Source organism: Mustelus asterias, chromosome 10 (genome assembly GCF_964213995.1).
Source record: "Mustelus asterias chromosome 10, sMusAst1.hap1.1, whole genome shotgun sequence".
Classification (NCBI taxonomy): Eukaryota; Metazoa; Chordata; class Chondrichthyes; order Carcharhiniformes; family Triakidae; genus Mustelus; species Mustelus asterias.
In genome coordinates, this window is record NC_135810.1 from 35,706,411 (window position 1) to 35,734,182 (window position 27,772).

General features: G+C 45.9%; 1 protein-coding gene across 1 annotated transcript in view; it reads right to left on the reverse strand.

Moving 5' to 3' along the window:
* Positions 1-27,772, reverse strand: part of uggt2 (UDP-glucose glycoprotein glucosyltransferase 2) — a 608,113-nt gene that overhangs the window by 453,674 nt on the left and 126,667 nt on the right. The window contains exons 7-8 of the mRNA XM_078221650.1: positions 15,973-16,069; positions 730-802 (exon numbers count right to left, since the gene is read on the reverse strand). Of these exons, the coding sequence (XP_078077776.1) occupies positions 730-802; positions 15,973-16,069 (170 nt within the window). The remainder of the gene's footprint in view (positions 1-729; positions 803-15,972; positions 16,070-27,772) is intronic.

Consider the following 27,772-nt stretch of genomic DNA (forward strand, 5'->3'; position numbering starts at 1 on the left):
CCAGCAGCACAGGGTTCAATTCCCGTACCGGCTGATGTTATAATCTATGGGTGTGGAGGGATATGGTCCAAGTGCAGGTCAGTGGGACGAGGCAAAAAATGGGTCGGCACAGACAAGAAGGGCCAAAAGGCCTGTTTCTGAGCTGTAATTTTCTATGGTCTATGGTTGCCATGACTTACCACTTTAAATTATACCATTTGGAAGATACTCTAGGGCCCTTCTCCACAGATTTAAAATAATTGACACTTAACCAATGGAAGACTTGAGCTCATCAATCAGGGGGCACACCTTTTAAACATCCCCCCAGCACTTGTTACATGTCCAATCAGGGGTTGCTAGCCAAGGTTTTCAGAAGGAGCCCTCATTCATATGATGTGAAGCAAAGGTGTGACATCTTCTACCCTCAAAGGGGCAGGAGGCCTGCCCACAAAATCACCAACTCTGCATGGGAGGCAGTGGCAGAGCGAGTGAGTTGTTAAGAGCTTAACTGCACTACCAGAAAGAGTGGCAAAAGCAGATTCTACAGTAACTTTTAAAATGAAGCGCGATATATACTTCAAAAGGAAAAACCTGCACTGCTATAGAGAAGGATGAGGGAAACGAAACTGGTTAGATAGCTCTGACACTGATGGGTGTCTTCATTGCTGTATAATTCTATGATCAGAGGTACCATTTGTGATTATTCGTTGGAGAAAAAACACAGGTAGGATCAAAATAAAAATAACTTACTTCAATTTCCTAAAATGAAATCCCTGAACTTCATCAATGTCATCATTTTCTTCCAACACAGTAGTATTTTTACCTAGGACAAGTCAGATATAATATTTATCACATAATTACACAGTGGTTTACTTTTGACACATGTATATACAATAGCGGTGGGTAGTTGAAGTGTCCAGTGGAGGGGTCAGAACTATAGCTACCCAAGGAATGGAAGTTTTAACCCTGAGAGCTGTGAGAAGTTATAGGCAGTTACTATTTTAGTTCTGGCCCTTATCAAGCCTGCAAACTACTGGGACATTGGAACTCCTGCCTTCAAGACAAACTCAACACTACATGCCTTCTCCCCTGGTAGAAGACTCATTTCTGGAAAGACAGATCACCCTGCAACATTCAACCTCCTCTCATTAAACTTTTGATTCTGGACTCTAGACCCATGTAAAACTTATATTTTATTGTGGTCAAGCCCTGAACCCCCTTCCTTTTCTTCATCGCTCTTTGTAGTGTATGATCTATGATTGCAAGGTGCAGATATTGCAAAACTACTCGGGTGCAAAAATAAACCAATCCTTTTTATTTTATTTATCAAGATTGCTCTGTGAGCTATTAAAAGAGGATTGAAACTCAAAGTCAAAAAATACCTTTTTGTTTCTGGACAGGGAGTGAGAGGAGAAATCAGGGCTGTTAAAATTAAAACTCCTCCTTTCAATATTTTGGCAAAGTGTAAGAAAATAAAAGTGAGAAAACTGGAGAGAATCCTGCTGGCATTGTCAGTGGGAAATTACACCGTATCTACAGATCCTTAAAAAATATATATTTTTCCACAGGTTTCACACTGTGCATGTGGCACCCTGCCTCTGATTCACAAACCCTCGTATCATTTGGGCTCATCAATCAGGAAGCAAATCTTTGAGGTTTGAGAAAGAGCCCTCACCAAGTTTCTGGACGGGGTTCAGCAGAGGCATGACATCCTCCACCCAAAATGGGCAGAAGACCTGCCAGCAAAGTCAAAAACTCAGCATGGGAGGCAGTGGCAGAGTTAGTGAGCTCAAGCTTACTGCACATGCAGATGGGAATCCAGTGCAGGAAGAATAACTTCCATCATGCAGCCAGACTATCTCATTCTTCTCATCAGTCACCACACACTTACACCAGGTGCTGAGAAAAGCCACGCGTCCAGTGGTGAGGGAAAAGCCACGCGTCCAGTGGTGAGGGAAAAGCCACGCGTCCAGTGGTGAGGGAAAAGCCACGCGTCCAGTGGTGAGGGAAAAGCCACGCGTCCAGTGGTGAGGGAAAAGCCACGCGTCCAGTGGTGAGGGAAAAGACACGCGTCCAGTGGTGAGGGAAAAGCCACGCGTCCAGTGGTGAGGGAAAAGCCACGCGTCCAGTGGTGAGGGAAAAGCCACGCGTCCAGTGGTGAGGGAAAAGACACGCGTCCAGTGGTGAGGGAAAAGCCACGCGTCCAGTGGTGAGGGAAAAGACACGCGTCCAGTGGTGTGGGAAAAGCCACGCGTCCAGTGGTGAGGGAAAAGCCACGCGTCCAGTGGTGAGGGAAAAGACACGCGTCCAGTGGTGAGGGAAAAGACACGCGTCCAGTGGTGAGGGAAAAGACACGCGTCCAGTGGTGAGGGAAAAGACACGCGTCCAGTGGTGTGGGAAAAGCCACGCTTCCAGTGCTGAGGGAAAAGCCACGCGTCCAGTGGTGTGGGAAAAGCCACGCTTCCAGTGGTGAGGGAAAAGCCACGCGTCCAGTGGTGAGGGAAAAGCCACGCGTCCAGTGCGGCAAGAAAACTCATGCATGCATACGTTGTCGTGCGACAATTGACACATCCAGTGCGGGGGGGGGTGGGGGGGGGGGGTAGGCGAGGTGGGCGCCATGACGGGGCCGGTGGGTCGGGTGCCACAACGGGGGTGGGCCAAGTGGGGCAGGCGCCACGATGGGGGGTGGGGTCGGGCGCCACGACGGGCGCTGGCGGGTCGGGCACCATGACGGAGCTGGCAACTCCGGCGCAAACAGGCAAAGGTCGTGGTACACGTTGGTACTAACAACATAGGCAGCAAGAATTACAAGGTCCTGCAAGGGGAGTTCAGGGAGTTAGGTAGTAAGTTAAAAAAGAGGACCTCTGGTTTTGCAATCTCACGTGCCAGAGAGACTCGGAATAGGAAGATAGTGCAACTAAACATGTGCCTAAAGAGCTGGTGTAAGAGGGAGGTGTTCAGATATCTTGATCATTGAGATCTTTTCCAGGACAAATGGGAACTGTACAAGAAGGACAGGTTACACCTAAACTGGAGGGGCACCAATATCCTGGCAGGTAGATTTGCTAGAGTCACTCTGGAGGGTTTAAACTGGTATGATGTCAGACTCACCTGATGAAGGAGTAACGTTCCGAAAGCTTGTGATACCAAATAAAGCTGTTGGACTTTAACCTGGTGTTGTGAGACTTCTTACTGTATTAAACTAGTATGAGTTTTAACAACACCAGGTTAAAGTCCAACAGGTTTATTTGGTCGCAAATACCATTAGCTTTCGGAGCGCTGCTCCTTCGTCAGATGGGGTGGAAATCTGCTCTCAAACAGGGCACAGAGACACAAAATCAAGTTACAGAATACTGATTAGAATGTGAATCCCTACAACCAACCAGATCTTAAAGATACAGACAATGTGAGTGGGGGGAGCATTAAGCACAGGTTAAAGAGATGTGTATTGTCTCCAGACAGGACAGCCTGCAAGTCCAGGAGGCAAGCTGTGGGGGTCACTGATAATGTGACATAACTCCAACATCATCATCTCCACATCATGACTACCATCGACACCGCAAACTGCCGGCTCCAAGTGGAGAGGATCTCCAAGAAGATCGCGCAAATCGACGCAGACATCAAGGTTCTACAAACATGCAAGAAAGCAGACAAGATACCGAAAGGACTACGGATCACGAACCCACTCAGGTCAACCTATAACACAGACTACGCTGAGAGACTTTGCCGTCGCACCTCTCTCACACTCCTCAACCACATCTCCACATTTAAACTAGTATGGCATGGGGGTGGTACAGCAAGAAGTTTAACAACACCAGGTTAAAGTCCAACAGGTTTATTTGGCAGCAAAAGCCACTTTTGCTACCAAATAAACCTGTTGGACTTTAACCTGGTGTTGTTAAACTTCTTACTGTGTTTACCCCAGTCCAACGCCGGCATCTCCACATCATGGGGGTGGTAAGCAGAGCAGTAGTTTAGCAGGAGAAATAACTGAGGGAAGCTACAGACTAAGGCCAGTAAGATTAAGAGAAAGTTCAGGCAGGGAGTCGTTCTTGAACACAGCAGGACTTGTTGTCTGAAGCGCATTTCTTTCACCGCGAGAAGCATAACAAGTAAGACAGATGAATTTAGAGCTTGAATTAGTACTTGGAACTATGATGTTGTTGCTATTACAGAGACTTGGTTGAAAGAGGGATTATGATTGGCAGCTAAACATTCCAGGATTTAGATGTTTCAGGCAGGATAGAAGGGGATGTAAAAGACGTGGGGGAGTTGCATTACTGGTTAAGAACATAGAACATAGAACATAGAACATTACAGCGCAGAACAGGCCCTTCGGCCCACGATGTTGCACCGACCAGTTAAAAAAAAAACTGTGACCCTCCAACCTAAACCAATTTCTTTTCGTCCATGAACCTATCTACGGATCTCTTAAACGCCCCCAAACTAGGCGCATTTACAACTGATGCTGGCAGGGCATTCCAATCCCTCACCACCCTCTGGGTAAAGAACCTACCCCTGACATCGGTTCTATAACTACCCCCCCTCAATTTAAAGCCATGCCCCCTCGTGCTGGATTTCTCCATCAGAGGAAAAAGGCTATCACTATCCACCCCATCTAAACCTCTAATCATCCTATATGTTTCAATAAGATCCCCTCTCAGCCGCCGCCTTTCCAGCGAAAACAATCCCAAATCCCTCAGCCTCTCCTCATAGGATCTCCCCTCCATACCAGGCAACATCCTGGTAAACCTCCTCTGCACCCTCTCCAAAGCCTCCACATCCTTCCTGTAATGTGGGGACCAGAACTGCACACAGTACTCCAAGTGCGGCCGCACCAGAGTTGTGTACAGTTGCAACATAACGCTACGACTCCTAAATTCAATACACCTACCAATAAACGCCAAGACACCATATGCCTTCCTAACAACCTTATCTACTTGATTCCCAACTTTCAGGGATCTATGCACACATACACCTAGATCCCTCTGCTCCTCCACACTATTCAAAGTCCTCCCGTTAGCCCTATACTCAACACATCTGTTATTCCTACCAAAGTGAATTACCTCACACTTCTCCGCATTAAACTCCATCCGCCACCTCTCGGCCCAACTTTGCAACCTGTCTAAGTCTTCCTGCAAACTACGACACCCTTCCTCACTGTCTACCACACCACCGACTTTGGTGTCATCAGCAAATTTGCTAATCCACCCAACTATACCCTCATCCAGATCATTAATAAATATTACAAACAGCAGTGGCCCCAAAACAGATCCCTGAGGTACACCACTTGTAACCGCACTCCATGATGAATATTTACTATCAACCACCACCCTCTGTTTCCTATCCGCTAGCCAATTCCTGATCCAATTTCCTAGATCACCCCCAATCCCATACATCTGCATTTTCTGCAGAAGCCTACCATGGTGAACCTTATCAAACGCCTTACTAAAATCCATATATACCACGTCCACTGCCTTGCCCCCATCCACCTCCTTGGTCACTTTCTCAAAAAACTCAATAAGGTTAGTAAGGCACGACCTACCTGCCACAAAACCATGCTGACTATCACCTATCAATTCATTACTCTCCAAATAACTATAAATCCTATCCCTTATAATTTTTTCCAACATCTTGCCGACAACAGAAGTGAGACTCACCGGTCTATAATTCCCGGGGAAGTCTCTGTTCCCCTTCTTAAACAATGGGACAACATTCGCTAACCTCCAATCTTCTGGTACTATACCAGAGGCCAACGACGACCTGAAGATCAGAGCCAGAGGCTCTGCAATCACTTCTCTTGCCTCCCAGAGAATCCTTGGATAAATCCCATCCGGACCAGGGGATTTATCTATTTTCAGACCCTCCAGAATATCCTGCACATCCTCCTTATCAACTGTAATACTGTCTATTCTACTCCCCTGCAACCCAGTGTTAAGGAAAAGATCACAGCTATACTGAGGGAGGACACCTCGGAGGGTTCAGGCAGCGAGGCAATATGGGTAGAGCTCCGGAATAAGAAGGGCGGAGTCACAATGTTGGGGGTTTATTACAGGCCTCCCAATAGCCAGCAGGAGGAGGAGATGTGCTGACAGATTTTGGAAAGATGCAAAAACAACAGGGTTGTTGTGGTGGATGATTTTAATTTTCCCTGTACTGACTGGGGTTCACTTAGCGCCAGGGGTTTGGATGGGGCAGAATTTGTAAGGAGCGTCCAGGAGGGTTTCTTGAAACAGTATGTAAACAGCACAACTTGAAAAGAAGCCATATTAGACCTGGTATTGTTAAAGTTTAAGTTTATTTAGTAGTCACAAGTAAGGCTTACACGAACACTGCAATGAAGTGACTGTGAAATTCCCCTAGTCGCCACATTCCGGTGCCTATTCGGGTCAATGCACCGAACCAGCACGTCTTTCAGACTGTGGGAGGAAATCGGAGTACCCGGAAAAAACCCACACAAACAAGGGGAGAACATGTAAACTCCACACAGACAATGACCCACGCCGGAACCAGAGGAAATGGGCGAGATACTAAATGAATACTTTGCCTCAGTATTCACCAAAGAGGAGGACTTGGTGGATGAGGAGCCGAGGGTAGAATTTGGATATTCTGGGTCATGTCGATATCAGCGACTTAAAAAGCATGAAAGTAGATAAGTCCCCAGGGCCTAATGGGATCTACCCCAGAATACTAAGAGAGGCAAGGAAGGAAATTGCTGGGGCCTTGACAGAAATCTTTGTATCATCATTGGCTACAGGTGAAGTTGGAGAATAACCAATGTTGTTCCATTGTTTAAGAAGGGCCGCAGGGATAACCCAGGAAATAATAGGTCAGTGAGCCTTATGTCAGTGGTAGGGAAGTTATTGGAAAAGATTCTTAGGGATAGGATTTACTCACATTTGGAAACAAATGGACTTATTAGCGGTAGACAGCATGGTTTTGTGAAGGGCAAGTCGTGCCTCACTAACTTGATCGAGTTTTTCGAGGAAGTGACGAAGATGATAGATGAGTGGATGTTGTATACATGGACTTCGGTAAAGCCTTTGACATAGTATCTCATGGTAGACTCGTACGAAAGGTGAAGTCACACGGGATCGGAGGAGAGCTTGCAAGGTGGATACAGAACTGGCATGGCCATAGAAGACAGACGGTAGCAGTAGAGGGGTGCTTTTCTGGAAGGTCCAATGCATGTAGAAATTATACAGTAAATGGTAGAACCCTTAGGAGTACTGAGAGGCAGAGAGATCTGGGTGTACATGTCCACCGATCACTGAAAGTGGCAAGGCAGTGGATAAGGTAGTCAAGAAGGCATACGGCATGCCTGCCTTCATCGGTTGGGACACAAAACTGGTACGAAAGGTGACATCTGGTACAAAAGGTGACGTCACATGGAATCAGAGGAGAGCTGGCAAGTTGGATATCGAACTGGCTTGGGCATAGGAGACAGAGGGGAACAGTAGAGGGGTGCTTTTTTGAATGGAAGGCTGTGACTAGCGGTGTTCCACAGGGATCAGTTCTGGGAGCTTTGTTGTTCATCATATATATATAAATGATTTGGAGGAAAATGTAGCTCGTCTGATTAGTAAGTGCGTAGACGATACAAAAATTGTGGAGTTGCAGATGGTGAAGAGGATTGTCAGAGGATATAGCAAGATATAGACTGGTTGGAGACTTCGGTGGAGAAGTGGCAGATGGAGTTTAATCCGGACAAATGTGAGATAATGCATTTTGGAAGGTCCAATGCATGTAGGAATTACACAGTAAATGGTAGAACCCTTCGGAGTATTGACAGGCAGAGAGATCTGGATGTAATCATAGAATCATAGAAACCCTACAGTACAGAAAGAGACCATTCGGCCCATCGAGTCTGCACCGACCACAATCCCACCCAGGCCCTACCCCCATATCCCTATATATTTACCCACTAATCCCTCTAACCTACACATCCCAGGACACTAAGGGCAATTTTTAGCATGGCCAATCAACCTAACCCACACATCTTTAGACTGTGGGAGGAAACCGGAGCACCCAGAGGAAACCCACGCAGACACGAGGAGAATGTGCAAACTCCACACAGACAGTGACCCAAGCCGGGAATTGAACCCAGGTCCCTGGAGCTGTGAAGCAGCAGTGCTAACCACTGTGCTACCGTGCCGCCCGTACATGAGGAAAGATGTAGTGGCATTGGAAGCAGTTCAGGGGAGGTTCACTAGATTGATTCCAGAGATGAGGGGTTGTCGTATGAAGAGAGATTGAATAGTTTAGCCCTCGACTCTGGAATTTAGAAGAATGAGGGGAGATCAAATTTAGGTATTCAAAATGATAAAAGGTATGGATAAAGTAGACGTGGAGCGGATGCTTCCGCTGGCGGGGCATTCTAGGACGAGAGGTCTTAGGATAAGGGGCAGCAAATTTAAAACAGCGTTGAGGGGAAACTACTTCTCCCAAAGGTCGTGAATCTGTGGAATTCACCACACACAAAGTGCGGTAGATGCTGGAACAGTGAGTAAATTTAAGGAGGAGTTAGACAGATTTTTGTTTGGTAGCGGGTTGAAAGGTTATGGGGAGAAGGCAGGGAAATGGGGATGAGAGCATATCAGCCATGATTGAATGGCAGAACAGGTTCAATGGGCCAAATAGCCTAATTCTGCTCCTATATCTTATGAACTTAAGAACATGTCCACCGATCACTGGAAGTTGCAATGCAGGTGGATAAGGTGGTCAAGAAAACATACGGCATGCTTGCCTTCATCGGTCGGGACAATGAGTATAAAAATTGCCAAGTCGTGCTGCAGCTGTGCAGAACCTTAGTTCGGCCTCATTTGGAATATTGTGTACAATTCGGGTCGCCACACTACCAGAAGGATGTGGATGCTTTGGAGAGGGTACAGAAGAGGTTTATCAGCATGTTTCCTGGTCTGGAGGGTATTAGCTATGAGGAGAGGTTGGATAAACTCGGTTTGTTTTCACTGGAACAACGGAGGTGGGGGGATGGAAGGATATGAACTCCCTAATTGCATATGGTTTTAGTTTAGGCAGACATCATGATTGGCACAGGCTTGGAGGGCCAGAGGACCTGTTCCTGTGCTGTACTTCTCTTTGTATACCTGGATCTCATGGGATAAAGGGGGAGGTGGCTAGATGGGTGGACAACTGACTTGGTCACAGAAGACAGAGGGTGGTAGTGGAAGGGTCTTTTTCCGGCTGGAAGCCTGTGACTAGTGGTGTTCCGCAGGGCTCTGTATTGGGACCTCTGCTGTTCGTGATTTATATAAACGATCTGGAAGAAGGCGTAACTGGGGTGATCAGTAAGTTTGCGGACGACACGAAAATGGCTGGACTTGCAGATAGTGAGGAACATTGTCAGAGGCTACAGAAGGATATAGATAGGCTGGAAATTTGGGCAAAGAAATGGCAGATGGAGTTCAATCCAGATAAATGTGAAGGGATGCATTTTGGTAGAACTAACGTAGGGGGGAGCTATACGATAAATGGCAGAACCATAAAGTGTGTAGATACGCAGAGGGACCTGGGTGTGCAAGTCCACAGATCCTTGAAGGTGACGTCACAGGTGGAGAAGGTGGTGAATAAGGCATATGGCATGCTTGCCTTTATAGGACAGGGCATAGAGTATAAAAGTTGGTGTCTGATGTTGCAGTTGTATAGAACGTTGGTTCGGCCGCATTTGGAATACTGCACCCAGTTCTGGTCGCCACACTACCAGAAGGATGTGGAGGCTTTAGAGAGAGTGCAGAGGAGGTTTACCAGGATGTTGCCTGGTATGGAAGGGCTTAGTTATGAGGAGAGATTGGGTAAACTGGGGTTGTTCTCAGTGGAAAGATGGAGGATGAGGGGTGACCTAATAGAGGTGTATAAAATTATGAAAGGCATAGATAGGGTGAACGGTGGGAAGCTTTTTCCCAGATCGGTGGTGACGTTCACGAGGGGTCATAGGTTCAAGGTGAGGGGGGGGGGGGGGGGGGGGGGGGGGGGGGGGGGGGGTGGAGAGAGAGAGGAGGAGGAGGAGGTTTAACGGATATCAGAAGGACGTATTTTACACAGAGGGTGGTGGGGGCCTGGAATGCGCTGCCGGGCAAGGTGGTGGAGGCGGACACACTAGGAACGTTTAAGACTTATCTAGATAGCCACATGAACGGAGTGGGAATGGAGGGATACAAAAGAATGGTCTAGTTTGGACCAGGGAGCGGCGTGGGCTTGGAGGGCCGAAGGGCCTGTTCCTGTGCTGTATTGTTCTTTGTTCTTGTTCTTTGTTCTTATACTCACCTGTGCCAAACTCAAAGTGCAAAACCTATGGTCTTGGCTGACTTCATAAAAAAACCTTGGAGTTTCTGGCCTGGATTATAACAAAACCAAACAGTATGTTGGCCTTCATAGTGAGAGGATTTGAGTAAAGGGACAGGGATGTTTTGCTGCAATTGTATAGGGTGAGGTGACACCTGGAGCATTGCATGCAGTTTTGGTGTCCTTATTTGTGGAAGGGCGTCCTTGCTGTAGAGAGACTGCAGCGAAGGTTTACCAGGCTGATTCATGGGATAACAGGTCCGTCATATAAGGAAAGACCAAGTCAGTTAGGATTGTATTCATTGGAGGTTAGAAGTATGATCTCATAGAAACCTATTAAATTCTAACAGGATTAGACAGGATAGGTTCAGTAAGAATGTTCCCAATGGTGAGTCCAGAACTAGGGGTCATAGTTTGAGGATAAAGGGTAAATTTTTTAGGACTGAGGTGCAGAGAAATTTTTCACCCAGAGAGTGGTGAATCTGCAGCATTCACTACCACAGAAAGTGATTGAGGCCAAAATGTGTGATTTCAAGAAGCTCTTTGGGCTAAAGGGATCAACGGATATGGGAGAAAGGTGAGATTAGGATATTGAATTTGATGATCAACCATGATCAAAATGAATGGCGGGGCAGGCCCAAAGGGCTGATTGGCCAATTCCTACTTCTATTTTCTATATTTCTAATGTAGCGGAACCAGATATTAGTGAGGGAGGACAGGTCAGAAGTAGATGATAAGGTAATATTTGAAGGGCACCAGAATGATCTGGATCTTTGCCGCAATGGCAAGGACTTTACTGGATAACGGTGACTGGTGACACGTGTAGGTTTGGAAACATTGGTCACAGGTGAAACCTTACATCTCATGGTCTATTTCTGTTCGCAAGGAAACAACCAGCAGACCACTTAACTATTTTTGTTTCAAATGCTCAGAACAATAGCAATCTGGAGGACAGCCCCAGCCGTAATTACCCTCTTAACGATTACAGGAGCATAGGAGCTCTCGCTGTGAGCATCCATAAAGCCACCTGTCTGCATTCAGGACAGTACATGCAGCTACTCAAAGGAGGGAGCAGAGAATGAATCAAGAAACAAAGTGTTGGAATTTCTGACAGAAGTCACTTCCTATAGTTAAAGAACAAAGAACAAAGAACAGTACAGCACAGGAAACAGGCCCTTCGGCCCTCCAAGCCTGTGCCGCTCCTTGGTCCAACTAGACCAATCGTTTGTATCCCTCCATTCCCAGGCTGCTCATGTGACTATCCAGGTAAGTCTTAAACGATGTCAGCGTGCCTGCCTCCACCACCCTACTTGGCAGCGCATTCCAGGCCCCCACCACCCTCTGTGTAAAAAACGTCCCTCTGATGTCTGAGTTATACTTCGCCCCTCTCAGCTTGAGCCCATGACCCCTCGTGATCGTCACCTCCGACCTGGGAAAAAGCTTCCCACTGTTCACCCTACCTATACCCTTCATAATCTTGTATACCTCTATTAGATCTCCCCTCATTCTCCGTCTTTCCAAGGAGAACAACCCCAGTCTACCCAATCTCTCCTCATAGCTAAGACCCTTCATACCAGGCAACATCCTGGTAAACCTTCTCTGCACTCTCTCCAATGCCTCCACGTCCTTCTGGTAGTGCGGCGACCAGAACTGGACGCAGTACTCCAAATGTGGCCTAACCAGCGTTCTATACAGCTGCATCATCAGACTCCAGCTTTTATACTCTATACTCCGTCCTATAAAGGCAAGCATACCATATGCCTTCTTCACCACCTTCTCCACCTGTGTTGCCACCTTCAAGGATTTGTGGACTTGCACACCTAGGTCCCTCTGTGTTTCTATACTCCTGATGACTCTGCCATTTATTGTATAACTCCTCCCTACATTATTTCTTCCAAAATGCATCACTTCGCATTTATCCGGATTAAATTCCATCTGCCACCTCTCCGCCCAATTTTCCAGCCTATCCATATCCTATTGTCATGTTATTCAGGCTATTGTTTCAAAAAGGGGACAGACTGACTCAGGTAACATTGTGCCGACTAGGGAAAAAGTACTGAACAAGTTATTGAGATTAAAAGGGCAGAGAAGTCCCCGGAGCCTGATGGCCTACATTCTCGGGTCGTAAAGGAAGTGGCAGCAGCGATAGAGTCATAGAGGTCTACAGTATGGAAACAGGCCCTTCAGCCCAACTTGTCCATGCCGCCTTTTTTAAACCCCTAAGCTAGTCCCAATTGCCCGTGTTTGGCCCATATCCCTCTATACCCATCTTATCCGTGTCTGGACCCTTTTGGATCTCTCCCCTCTCACCTTAAACCTATGCCCTCTAATTTTCATCAATATTTTTTCCCAAAGGTAGAGGAGTCTATGTGGCTGATCTATGCTCGTGGAGGCATTGGTTAGAATATTCCAAAATTCCCTGGATTCTGAAAAGCTTCCAGTGGATTGGAAAAAGACCTCTCTTCAAAAAGGGAGAAAAGCAGAAAGTAGGAAACTATAGAACAGTTAGTTTAATTTCTGTTGTTGGGAAACTGTTGGAATCTATTATTAAGGAAGTAATAATAGAACATTTAGAAAGTCAAAATGCAATTCATCAGAGTCAACATGGTTTTATGAAAGGGTAAATTGTGTTTGACTAATTTAGTGGAGTTGTCTGCAACAAGCAAACTGGAGAAAGGGTTGACAAGCTGTAACTAGTGGTGTGCCACAAGGTTCGGTCCTCAAGCCCCAAGTATTTACAAGCTATATTAATGACTTGAATGCAGAGATGGAATGTACGATAGCCAGATTTGCAGACAACACTAAAATAGGTGGAAAAGCAAGTTGCAATGAGGAAATAAGAAATTTACAAATGGATATGGATAGGTTAGGTGAGTGGGTTAAACTTTGGCTGATGGAATTTATCGTGGATAAATGTGAGGTTATCCATTTTAGTCAGAGGAATAAAAAGGCAACTTATTACCTAAATGAAGAGAAACTTCAAAATACTTTGTTAGAGAGGGACCTGAGTGTCTTCGTGCACGAATTGCAGAAAGTAAATATGCAGTTGCAGCAGGTAATAAGAAAGGCAAATTGTATTATAGCATTCATTGCTAATGGAACAGAGTACAAAAGTAGGGGCTGTTACAACTGTGCAGGGCATTGACAAGACAGCATCTGGAGTACAGTGCACAGGCTTATTCCTCTTACTTGAGGTAGGATGTGAGTGCATTAGAGCTCGTTCAGAAATAGTTCACTAGATTGATTCAGGGATGAAGGACTTGCCTTATGAATCATAGAATCCCTACAGTGCAGGAGGCGGCCCTTTGGCCCTTCAAGCCTGCACCGTCAACAATCCCACCCAGATCCTTTCCCCATAACCCCACACATTTACCCTCCTAATCCCCATGACATTAAGGGCCAATTTAGCGTGGCCAATCAACCTAACCCACACATCTTTGGAGTATGGGAGGAAACTGGAGCACCCAGAAGAAACCCATGGAGACATGGGGAGACGTGCAAACTCCACACAGTCACCCGATGTCAGAATTGAACCCGGGTCCCTGGCGCTGTGAGGCAGCAGTGCTAACCACTGTTCTACCGTGCCGCCCCCACTGAAGAGAGATCGAGCAGTTTAGGCTTCTACTCGCTGCAGTTTAGAAGAGCGAAAAGCGATCTATTTGAGGCATATAAGATGCTAAAGGAGATTGACTGGGTAAACATAGAGCAGGTATTGCCCTTTGTTGGACAATCAAGAACGAGAGAACGAAACAGAAATTTGGAGGAATTACTTCACTCAAAGTGTCGTGAATCTTTGGAATTCTCTTCCCAGAGTGTAGTGGACACAAGAACACAAACAACTCCAAGGCTGAAAAAGATATGTTTCTAATTAGTATAGGGATGAAAGGTGATGAGCAGCAAGGTGGAGATGAGGCCAAGATGAGATCTGCTATGATCATAAAATAATGGCAGAGCAGGCTTGAAGGGTTGAATTGCCAACTCCTGCTTCTAGTTCTTCTGTGCTTTTGGTGTTGGGTTTTTTAAATTCATTTGCAGAACATGGGCGTCGCTGGCTGGCCAGCATTTATTGCTCATCCCAAGTTGCCCGAGGGCAGTCCAAACCCTTCCGACAGGACAGAACAAGATTCCAATATCGAGGATCAGTGTATGATCATAAACACACCTTCTTTTACAGATCACTCACTCCTTTACAGTGGAGGATTTTCACCTTGCAGGCAGGGCCCTCAGTCCACGGTGGGACAGTTAATTTAACATTGATGACACTCCGGGTCAAAAAGCTTAGGTAGCAATGGAAAGTGCCCTGATCACCAGGAGGTTTTTGGAACAAAGCTGTCAACAATCATAAGGAGATGGATGCAGAAAGACTCTGGACACAGAAAATGCTGAGAGATTGGAGGCCTCAGCCAGTAATCGACCAACTTGGCAAGAATGCAATATGACTGGTGGGAAATAGGGAGAGTGGCAGCATTTGTTGCGGTCGTTATCATTAGTCTCTGTATTTGTTGTTATCAGAGATCCATGATAGCCCAAGTGGTACAGATGATGATGCTGGCCAATAAGGGTGATACCTGACATTTTCTTCCCAGGAAGTAGAAAGGGGCGGAATTTCCCATCCTGCCTGCCAAAGGAATTATAGCAGGCATGGGCGGACCACGCAAAGGTACGTTGACCTTGGGCGGGATTTTCTGGCCTTGGGGTGAGCACGGTCGGAAAATCCTGCCCTTAGTCTGGATCGGGGTGGAAATTTCCCCCCAAATTTCTTAGTGTCAAAACCGAGGGAAAGTTGGGGTGAACTGCGTAGGTATCTCAGGGAGCGCGGCATTGCAATCTACCATTTACTGCAATGAAAGAGGTCCCATGAGAATCATTCACTCATGGAAGTCCCAGGTGCGTGACTTCATAGAATCCCTACAGTGCAGAAGGAGGCCATTCGGCCCATTGAGTCTGCACCAACCCACGCAGACAGAGGGAGAATGTGCAAACTCCACACAGATAGTGACCCAAGGCCAGAATTGAACCTGGGTCCCTGGTGCTGTGAGGCAGCAGTGCTAACCACTGTGCTGCCTCACATGGCTACAGCTGTGTGCCATTGAGTAGGGTGAGCTGCATTTAAATGCTCCTGCTGCACCCACAAGCAGTCATGACAGGAAGGTGGTACCATACAGGGTAGCCCCATGGTTCACAGAGGGAGAGTTCGGATGGCTGCTGGGTATAGTGGAGGAGAGGCGGGTCATCCTGTTCCCCTAAGTTAGTTGACAACCCAGGAGTCAGGCCGGCAATGTGGCCTGGGAAGCGGTGGCAGTAGCAGTGAATGCACTGACACAAAGACCAATGATCATGTCCCATAAAAGATGTGTTATATGTGTTTAAATTTTTAAAAAGGAATTATAAGAATTTTAACTTCTTGGGCTTTCTGCAGGTAAATGTATTTCTGAACAGGATTGCTATTGTATTCAAGGTGCCAGTGTCATCAGTGGTTTTTACTTTTTGAGCAACTCTATAGAAATAAAGTGGACAGCTACATACTTTAAAAACACTGGACTTTACCTGAAACTTGACATCTCATGAAACAGCTGCATAAAAATATCCCAGCATGAGCAGTACAAATAGAAAAAGGTTCAACTGAAATATTTACCTCAACAACCAAGCTTGAACATATTTTGTGTGTAGAAGAAAGAGGAAGACACATACCTTCAAACCGAGTGTCATCCACCGCTTTGTATTCTGTACTTTTAATAGCAAGTTCAACACCATATCCTGAAATACGCACTTTCTTAGAGCTGGCTTTCTGTTAACGATATAGTATTCACCAGAGTAAGCTATGCAACTCATTTTCATTGTCAAAACATGCAAGAACATGAATACCCAGAAATGCTAATTATATTTCTGCTAGTACAGAAAAAATATGCTATAAAGATAAGTACAAAGAACAAAGAACAATACAGCACAGGAACAGGCCCTTCGGCCCTCCAAGCCTGCGCCGCTCATGTGCCCAACTAGACCATTCTTTTGTATCCCCTCTATTCCCAGTCTGTTCATGTGGTTATCTCGATAAGTCTTAAACGATCCCAGTGTGTCCGCCTCAATCACCTTGCTTGGCAGTGCATTCCAGGCCCCCAGCACCCTCTGTGTAAAATACGTCCCCCTGACATCTGTGTTGAACCTTGCCCCCCTCACCTTGAACCCGTGACCCCTTGTGTTCGTCACCTCTGACCTGGGAAAAAGCTTCCCACTGTTCACTCTAACTATGCCCTTCATAATTTTATACACCTCTATTAGGTCGCCCCTCATCCTCCGTCTTTCCAGGGAGAACAACCCCAGTTTACCCAATCTCTCCTCATAGCTAAGACCCTCCATACCAGGCAACATCCTGGTAAACCTTCTCTGTACTCTCTCCAAAGCCTCCACGTCCTTCTGGTAGTGTGGCGACCAGAACTGGACACAGTACTCCAAATGTGGCCTAACCATCGTTCTATACAGCTGCAACATCATATGCCAACTTTTATATTCCATGCCCCGTCCAATAAAGGCTAGCATGCCATATGCCTTCTTGACCACCCTCTCCACCTGTGCTGCCGCCTTTAAGGATCTGTGGACTTGTACACCCAGGTCCTTCTGTGTGTCTATACTCCTGATGGTTCTGTCATTTATTGTATAGCTCCCCCTTACATTAGATCTACCGAAATGCATCACTTCGCATTTATCTGGTTAAATTCCATCTGCCATTTCTCCGCCCAATGTTCCAGCCTATCTATATCCTGTTGTATTCTCTGACAATGTTCATCACTATCTGCAGCTCCAGGAATCAGTGTGTCGTCCGCAAACTTACTGATCACACTAACTACATCTTCCTCCAAATCATTTATATATATCACAAACAGTAGAGGTCCCAGTACAGAGCCCTGCGGAACACCACTAGTCACAGACCTCCAACCGGAAAAAGACCCCTCCAGTGCTACCCTCTGTCTTCTATGGCTAATCATGATGTGGAGATGCCGGCGTTGGACTGGGGTGAACACAGTAAGAGTTTTAACACCAGGTTAAAGTCCAACAGGTTTATTTGTTAGCAAATACCATTAGCTTTCGGAGCGCTGCTCCTTCGTCAGATGGAATAGAAATCTGCTCTGATTTCCACTCTATCTGACGAAGGAGCAGCGCTCCGAAAGCTAATGGTATTTGCTACCAAATAAACCTGTTGGACTTTAACCTGGTGTTGTTAAACTTCTTTCTATGGCTAAGCCAGTTCTCCACCCATCTAGCGACCTCACCTTTTATCCCGTGAGATTTAACCTTTTGCACCAGCCTGCCACGAGGGACCTTGTCAAACGCTTTACTAAAATCCATACAGAATCCACGGCCCTTCCCTCGTCAATCGTTTTTGTCACCTCCTCAAAAAACTCAACCAAATTTGTGAGGCATGACCTCCCTCGTACAAAATCATGCTGTCTACCGCTAATGAGATTATTCAGTTCTAAATGCGCATATATCCTTTCTCTAAGAATCTTCTCCAACAACTTCCCTACCATGGACGTCAAGCTCACCAGCCTATAATTACCCGGGTTATCCTTGCTACCCTTCTTAAATAACAGGACCACATTTGCTATCCTCCAATCCTCTGGGACCTCACTTGTGAAAAGTTTAACAACACCAGGTTAAAGTCCAACAGGTTTATTTGGTAGCAAAAGCCACACAAGCTTTCGGAGCTCCAAGCCCTTTCTTCAGGTGAGTGGGAATTCTGTTCACAAACAGAGCATATAAAGACACAAACTCAATTTACATGAATAATGGTTGGAATGTGAATACTTACAACTAATCAAGTCTTTAAGATACAAAACAATGCGAGTGAAGAGAGCATCAAGACAGGCTAAAAAGATGTGTATTGTCTCCAGACAAGACAGCCAGTGAAACTCTGTGGGGGTTACAAATAGTGTGCCATGAACCCAATACCATAGACTACTCTCCGGAATCGGTTGCATTCTTGGACACACGCATCTCCATTAAGGACGGTCACCTCAGCACCTCACTGTACCGCAAGCCCACGGATAACCTCACGATGCTCCACTTCTCCAGCTTCCACCCAAAACACGTAAAAGAAGCCACCCCCTACGGACAAGCCCTCCGTACACACAGGATCTGCTCGGATGAGGAGGATCGCAACAGACACCTTTGGTCCTCTGCTCTTTGTGATTTTTATTAATGACTTAGAGGAGGGGGCTGAAGGGTGGATCAGTAAATTTGCTGATGACACCAAGATTGGTGGAGTAGTGGATGAGGTGGAGGGCTGTTGTAGGCTGCAAAGAGACATAGATAGGATGCAAAGCTGGGCTGAAAAATGGCAAATGGAGTTTAACCCTGATAAATGTGAGGTGATTCATTTTGGTAGGACAAATTTAAATGTGGATTACAGGGTCAAAGGTAGGGTTCTGAAGACTGTGGAGGAACAGAGAGATCTTGGGGTCCATATCCACAGATCTCTAAAGGTTGCCACTCAAGTGGATAGAGCTGTGAAGAAGGCCTGTAGTGTGTTAGCTTTTATTAACAGGGGGTTGGAGTTTAAGAGCCGTGGGGTTATGCTGCAACTGTACAGGACCTTGGTGAGACCACATTTGGAATATTGTGTGCAGTTCTGGTCACCTCACTATAGGAAGGATGTGGAAGCGCTGGAAGGAGTGCAGAGGAGATTTACCAGGATGCTGCCTGGTTTGGAGGGTAGGTCATATGAGGAAAGGTTGAGGGAGCTAGGGCTATTCTCTCTGGAGCGGAGGAGGCTGAGGGGAGACTTAAGAGAGGTGTATAAAATGATGAAGGGGATAGATAGAGTGAACGTTCAAAGACTATTTCCTCGGGTGGATGGAGCTATTACAAGGGGGCATAACTATAGGGTTCGTGGTGGGAGATACAGGACGGATATCAGAGGTAGGTTCTTTACGCAGAGAGTGGTTGGGGTGTGGAATGGACTGCCTGCAGTGATAGTGGAGTCAGACACTTTAGAAACATTTAAGCGGTTATTGGATAGGCACATGGAGCACACCAGGATGATAGGGAGTGGGATAGCTTGATCTTGGTTTCAGATAAAGCTCGGCACAACATCGTGGGCCGAAGGGCCTGTTCTGTGCTGTACTGTTCTATGTTCTATGTTCTACCTCCAGACGCTGAAAGATGCCCTCATAAGAACAGGATATAGTGCTCGACTCATTGATCAACAGTTCCAACACGCCACAGCGAAAAACCGCACCGACCTCCTCAGAAGACAAACACGGGACACAGTGGACAGAGTACCCTTCGTTGTCCAGTACTTCCCCGGAGCGGAGAAGCTACGGCATCTCCTCCGGAGCCTCCAACATGTCATTGATGAAGACGAACATCTCGCCAAGGCCATCCCCAAACCCCCACTTCTTGCCTTCAAACAACCGCACAACCTCAAACAGACCATTGTCCGCAGCAAACTACCCAGCCTTCAGGAGAACAGTGACCATGACACCACACAACCCTGCCACAGCAACCTCTGCAAGACGTGCCGGATCATCGACACAGATGCCATCATCTCATGTGAGAACACCATCCACCAGGTACACGGTACATACTCTTGCAACTCGGCCAACGTTGTCTACCTGATACGCTGCAAGAAAGGATGTCCCGAGGCATGGTACATTGGGGAAACTATGCAGACGCTGCGACAACGGATGAATGAACACCGCTCGACAATCACCAGGCAAGACTGTTCTCTTCCTGTTGGGGAGCACTTCAGCGGTCACGGGCATTCGGCCTCTGATATTCGGGTAAGCGTTCTCCAAGGCGGCCTTCGCGACACACGACGGCGCAGAGTCGCTGAGCAGAAACTGATAGCCAAGTTCCGCACACACGAGGACGGCCTCAACCGGGATATTGGGTTCATGTCCCACTATTTGTAACCCCCACAGAGTTTCACTGGCTGTCTTGTCTGGAGACAATACACATCTTTTTAGCCTGTCTTGATGCTCTCTCCACTCACATTGTTTTGTTTCTTAAAGACTTGATTAGTTGTAAGTATTCGCATTCCAACCATTATTCATGTAAATTGAGTTTGTGTCTTTATATGCTCTGTTTGTGAACAGAATTCCCACTCACCTGAAGAAGGGGCTTGCAGTTCCGAAAGCTTGTGTGGCTTTTGCTACCAAATAAACCTGTTGGACTTTAACCTGGTGTTGTTAAACTTCTTACTGTGTTTACCCCAGTCCAACGCCGGCATCTCCACATCATGACCTCACTTGTGTCCAGTGAAGAGACAAAGATTTCTGTTAGAGGCCCAGCAATTGCATCTCTCGCCTCCCTGAGGAGTCTCGGATAGATGCCGTCCAGCCCTTGGGATCTGTCTGTCTTAATGTTTCCTAAAAAACCTAACACTCCCTCCCTTGTAATTGAGATTTTTTCTAACGGGTCAACACATCTCTCTGAGACACTACCAGTCAACATGTCCCTCTCCTTTGTGAATACTGATGCAAAGTATTCGTTTAGGATCTCACCTACTTCCTTTGGTTCGAAGCATAATTCCCCTCCTTTGTCCCGGAGAGGTCCGATTCTTTCCCGAACAACCCTCTTGTTCCTAACGTATGTATAAAATGCCTTAGGATTCTCCTTAATCCTGTCTGCCAAGGACATTTCGTGGCCCCTTTTTGCCCTTCTAACTCCCTGTTTGAGTTCTTTACTATTTTCTCTGTATTCCTCCAGTGCTCCATCTGTTTTTAACTGCCTGGACCTCATGTATGCCTCTTTTTTCTTTTTGATTAGACCCACAATTTCACTGGTTATCCACGGCTCTCGAATCCTACATTTCCTATCCTTCCTCTTTACAGGCACATGCCTGTCCTGCAGTCCTGTCAACTGCTCCTTAAAAGACTCCCACATGCCAAATGTGGATCTACCCTCAAACAGCCTCTCCCAATCAACAGCCATCAAATCCTGCCTAATCCGGCTGTAGTTAGCCTTCCGCCAATTCAGCACCTTACCCATAGGACAACACTCATCTTTTTCCATTACTATCCTAAAGTTTACAGAATTGTGGTCACTATTTGCCACATGTTCCCCATCTGCAACTTTGATGACCTGACGGGGCTCATTCCCCAGTACTAGGTCCACTATAGCCCCCACTCTAGTTGGACTGTCAACACATTGTTCCAAAGAGCCTTCCTGTATGCATTCTTCCCCGTCCAGGCCCCCAGCCCTAAGCGATTTCCAATCTATGTGAGGGAAATTAAAGTCTCCTACTACAACAACCCTATTTTTTCTGCACCTGTCCAGAATCTCCTTATATATCCGTTCCTCAACTTCCCGTGGGCTGTTGGGAGGCCTGTAGTATAACCCCAGCATAGTGACTGCGCCCTTCCTGTTTCTGAGCTCCACCCACAGTGACTTGTTACCTGACCCTTCCATATCGTCCATCCTCTGTACCGCTGTAATATGCTCCCGAACCAGCATTGCTACTCCCCCACTTCTCCTCACCCCTCCTCTGTCTCACCTAAAACACTTGTACCCCGGAATATTCAGCTGCCAGTCCTGTCCTTTTAACCAAAGCTCCGTCACTGCAACCACATCCAAGTTCCGCGCAAGCATTAAGGCTCTAAGCTCGTCTGTCTTGCCCGTGACGCTCCTTGCTTTGAAGCAGATGCACTCCAGACCTCCAAGCCCACTGAGGTCATCCTCCCCCAGAATGCTCTTCCTCTTAGATAGCCTTGTCTTGGCCCCAACCTCGTCCCCAGCCCCTATGCTTATTGACCTATTGTTCTGATCCCCACCCCCCTGCCACATTAGTTTAAACCCACCCGAACCACACTAGCAAAACTCCCAGCTAGGATATTCGTACCCCTCCAGTTTAGGTGCAACCCGTCCTTCTCGTACAGGTGCCATCCTCTCTTGAAGACTTCCCAGTGATCTACGAATTCGAAACCCTCCCTCCTGCACCAGTCCTTTAGCCACGCGTTCAGCTGTGCAGTCTCCCTGTTTCTAGCCTCACTAGCACGTGGCACTGGGAGTAGTCCAGAGATTGCTACCCTAGAGTAATTGTGATCTTAAAGTGTGGGGTATAAAATATCTGCAAGTGGCAGTTGAGACAAACAGTTTATTCTTGTGGGGCACATTCAATGTAATTCTATATAATGTATAACCTATTATGTAGCAAATCAACCTTTCCCTGAAATGATAAGAATTTATTGCTGAGTATGTCATAGAGTCATAGAGGTTCACAGCATGGAAACAGACCCTTCGGCCCAACTTACCCATGCCGCCCTTTTTTTTTAAAAAACCCCTAAGCTAATCCCAATTGCCCGCATTTGGCCCATATCCCTCTGTACCCATTTCACCCATGTAACTATCTAAATGCTTTTTAAAAGACAAAATTGTACCGGCCTCTACTCCTACCTCTGGCAGCTTGTTCCAGACTTTTTTGTATCTCTCCCCTCTCACCTTAAACCTATGCCCTCTAGTTTTAGACTCCCCTACCTTTGGGAAAAGATATTGACTATCTCGCTGATCTGTGCCTCTCATTATTTTATAGACCTCTATAAGATCACCCCTCAGCCTCCTACGCTCCAGAGAAAAAAGTCCCAGTCTATGCAGCCTCTCCTTATAACTCAAACCATCAAGTCCCGGTAGCATCCTAGTAAATCTTTTCTGCACTCTTTCTAGTTTAATAATATCCTTTCTATAATAGGGTGACCAGAATTGCACACAGTATTCCAAGTGTGGCCTTATCAATGTCTTGCACAACTTCAACAAGACATTCCAACTCCTGTATTCAATGTACTGACCGATGAAACCAAGCATGCCGAATGCCTTCTTCATCACTGTCCACCTGTGGCTCCACTTTCAAGGAGCTATGAACATGTACCCCTAGATCTCTTTGTTCTGTAACTCTCCCCAACGCCCTACCATTAACTGAGTAAGTCCTGCCCTGGTTCAATCTACCAAAATGCATCACCTCGCATTTGTCCAAATTAAACTCCATCTGCCATTCGTCAGCCCACTGGCCCAATTGATCAAGATCCCGTTGCAATTGGAGATAACTTTCTTCACTGTCCACTATGCCACCAATCTTAGTGTCATCTGCAAACTTACTAACCATGCCTCGTATATTCTCATCTAAATCATTAATATAAATGACAAATAACAGTGGGCCCAGCACTGATCCCTGAGGCACACCGTTGGTCACAGGCCTCCAGTTTGAAAAATAACCCTCTGCAACCCTCTCTACAACCAAATGGCTTCTGTCAAGAAGCCAATTTTGTATCCATTTAGATACCTCACCCTGGATCCCGTGAGATTTAACCTTATGCAACAACCTACCATGCGGTACCTTGTCAAAGGCCTTGCTAAAGCCCATGTAGACAACATCAACTGCACTGTCCTCATCTACCTTCTTGATTACCTCTTCAAAAAACTCAATTAAATTTGTGAGACATGATTTTCCACTCACAAAGCCATGCTGACTGTCCCTAATCAGTCCCTGCATCTCTAAGTGCCTGTAGATCCCGTCTCTCAAAATACCTTCCAACAATTTACCCACCACAGATGTGAGGCTCACTGGCCTGTAGTTCCCAGGCTTTTCCCTGCAGCCCTTTTTAAACAAAGGCACAACATTTGTCACTCTCCAATCTTCAGGCACCTCACCCGTGACAATTGATGATTCAAATATCTCGGCAGGGGACCCGCAATTTCCTCCCTAGCCTCCCACAATGTCCTGGGATACACTTCATCAGGTCTTGGGGATTTATCTACCTTGATGCGTTTTAAGACTTCCAGCACCACCTTCTCTGTGATATGTCAAACACAAACACATACTAAGAACCCAGTAAAATTTGATGCCAATGAAATAGCTGAATGGTTAAATAAAAACCTGTGCAGATAGCAGCAGAGCTAACGGGCTCAATCCACTCAATCCGCTGCATGTTTTGTGGCGGCAGAAGGCAACCTGCTGTTGGACGGTGGAGGGATTTTCTGGTCCTGCCATTGTCAGCAGAATATCATAGAAGCCCGACAGTACAGAAGGAGGCCATTTGGCCCATCGAGTCTGTACCGACCAGACTGTATCCTGTTGAATGCACTCCTTGCTGCCAGGAAATTCAGCAAGAGTGTGCTGTCGGCGGGACCAGAAGGTCCCACCAGTGTGATCAGCCGGAAAGTTTCTGGCCAATGTTTCAGATCTGTGACTTTTCATCTAAACTGAGCTAAACGTTTCTCTCTCCACAGATGCTGCCCAAGGTGTGAATATATTCCCAACATTTTATTTTTTATTTTGGATTTCCAGCATCTGAGACATTCTATTTTTTTAAAAATATTTTTAAATTTGTAACTGTTAGATACAACAATGTTAAAATCATGGAATCTTTGATTAGTTATACCACCAAATGGAAGAAATGTTGTCCATCATGTTGTTGCTCTCTATAAGAGAGACTGAGCTTGCCAACTCTCCTCAATTTTCAAGGGCCCTGAATTTTTTTCTCTTCAGGCTTTTTTAAAAAAAAGTCAACGAACAATCAGCTTTCTAAAAAATTCCACTTCTTTCAATATTTTTGGATGCATCTCTTTTGACCATTTCAGTATTTACTTCCTTCTTATCAATTTTGAAACCTTCTAAAGGCAGAGATTCCCCATTTGTCACCATGGCCTGTGTAGAATCTACCTCCTTGGTAAAAACAGATGCAAAGAATTGATTTAATACCTCAGTCATGCCCCCAGCCTCCCCTACTCTTTCTTTTGCCAGCCTTTTATTATTTCTATGTCCACAGAAGACTTTTGTGTTCCCCTTCATGTTGGCTGCCAGCCTTTCCTCATAATCCCTCCACTCCTCTCCAATGTGCTTCTTCGCCGCCCCCTTCTGTATTCCTTTTGGTTCTCAACTGTATTTTCTACCCAAATACACATTTTCTTCCTATCTGAAAATTTATCTCCTATTTCATCCAGCAAGCTCTGGAATTGTTTGCCCTCCCTTTTCATTTTGAGCCTGGCTTTGTGAGTGGAAAATCATGTCTCACAAATTTGATTAAGTTTTTTGAAGGGGTAACCAAGAAGGTCAATGAGGGCTGTACAGTTGATGTTGTCTACATGGAGTTTAGCAAGGCTTTTCACAAGGTACTGCATGGTTGTTGCATGAGATTAAATCTCATTGGATCCAGAGTGAGGTAGCCAAATGGATATAAAATTGGCTGGATGACAGAAGACAGAGAGTGGTTGTAGAGGATTGTTTTTCAAACTGGAGGCCTATGACCAGTGGTGTGTCTCAGGGATCAGTGCTGGGTCCACTGTTATTTGTCATTTATATTAATGATTTGGATGAGAATATGGTTAGTAGGTTTGCAGATGACACCAAGATTGGCATAGTGGACAGTGAAGGTTATCTCAGATTGCAGCGGGATCTTGATCAATCGGGCCAATGGGCTGATGAATGGCAGATGGAGTTTAATTTAGATAAATGTGAGGTGATGCATTTTGGTAGATCAAACCAGGGCAGGACTTACTCAATTAATGGAAGGGCATTGGGGAGTGTTGTAGAACAAAGAGGTCGAGGGGTACAAGTTCATAACTCCTTGAAAGTGGAGACACAGGTGGACAGAATGGTGAAGAATGCATTCAGCATGCTTGGTTGCATTGGTTAGAACTCTGAATACAGGAGTTGGGACGTCATGTTGAAGTTCCATAAGACATTCTATAGAATTCTGGAATCGCTACAGTACAGAAGGAGGCCATTTGGTCCATTGAGTCTGTACCGACCACAAACCCACCCAGGCCATATTCCTGTAAACCCACGCTTTTACCCTGCTAATCCCCCTGACACTGGGGTCAATTCAACACGGCCAATCAACCTAACACGCACATCTTTGGACTGTGGGGGGGAAGCTGGAGCACCCGGAGGAAACCCACTCACACACGGGAAGAAAGTGCAAATAGTGAAGCAAAAGAAGCCAGCGAGTCCTGGTAGCATCCTAGTAAATCTTTACTGCACTCCTTCTAGTTTAATAATATCCTTTCTAATATAGGGTGACCAGAACTGATCCCCTCTCTGAGAACTAACACTTAACCACTCAAAGAGGAATACCTCCCTTCATAATCTGTTAAAATGTGTGTGAGAAGTAGTACTATCTGCGCTTCAGCAACTTTAAATCAAAACTAAATCAAAATAATTACATTGGTAAGGCCACACTTGGAATGCCATGTACAGTTCTGGTCACCCTATTGTAGAAAGGATATTATTAAACTAGAAAAAATGCAGAAAAGGTTTACTCGGATGTTACCGGGACTTGATGATTTGTGTTAAAAGGAAAGGCTGGATAGACTGGGACCTTTTTCTGTGGAGCATAGGAAGCTTCGGGTTGATCTTATAGGGGTCTTATAGAGACTCATAGAGTCACAGAATCCCTACAGTGCAGAAGGAGGCCATTCGGCCCATCGAGTCTGCACCAACCACAATCCCACCCATGCCCTATCCCTGTAACTCCAAATATTTACCCTGCTAATCCCTCTAACCTACGCATCCCGGACACTAAAGGGCAATTTAGCATAGCCAATGCACCTAATTTGCACATCCTTGGACTGCGGGAGGAAACCAGATCATCCGGAGGAAACCTGCACAGACACGGGGCGAATGTGCAAACTGCACACAGACAGTGACCCAAGCCGGAAATCAAACCCAGGTCCCTGGAGCTGTGAGGCAGCAGTACTAACCACTGTGCCACAGTCATAGAGTCATGGGGGTTTACAGCACGGAAACAGGCCCTTTTGGCCCAGCTTGTCTATGCCTCCTTTTTTTTTTAAAATCACTAATCTAGTCCCATTTACCCGCACTTGGCCCAAATCCCTCCATAGCCATCTTAACAATGTAAATGTCTAAATGCTATTTAAAAGACAAAATTGTACCCGCCTTTACTACTACCTCTGGCAGCTTGTTCTAGACAGTCACCACCTTGTGAGTGAAAACAATTGCCCCTCTGGACCCTTTTGTATCTTTCCCCGCTCACTTTAAATGTATGCCCTCTAGTTTTAGACTCCCCTACCTTTGGGAAAAGATATTTATCTAGCTGATTTATGCCCCTCATTATTTTATAGATCTCTTTTAGATCACCCCTAAGCCTCTTATGCTCCAGAGAAAAAGGTCCCAGTCTATCCAGCCTCTCCTTATAACTCAAACCATCAAGTCCTGGTAGCATCCTAGTAAATCTTTACTGCACTCTTTCTAGTTTAATAATATCCTTTCTAATATAGGGTGACCAGAACTGATCTCCTCTCTGAGAACTAACACTTAACCACTCAAAGAGGAATACCTCCCTTCATAATCTGTTAAAATGTGTATGAGAAGTAGTACTATCTGCGCTTCAGCAACTTTAAATCAAAATTAAATCAAAATAATTACCTGAGAGACTCTCTGTAAAATCAACAAGTATCACTTTATTTATTTAACTAACAGTGAACAGGTTAACTAAACTATTAACAAACCAAATAAAACACTATTCTAACAGAATGTTGT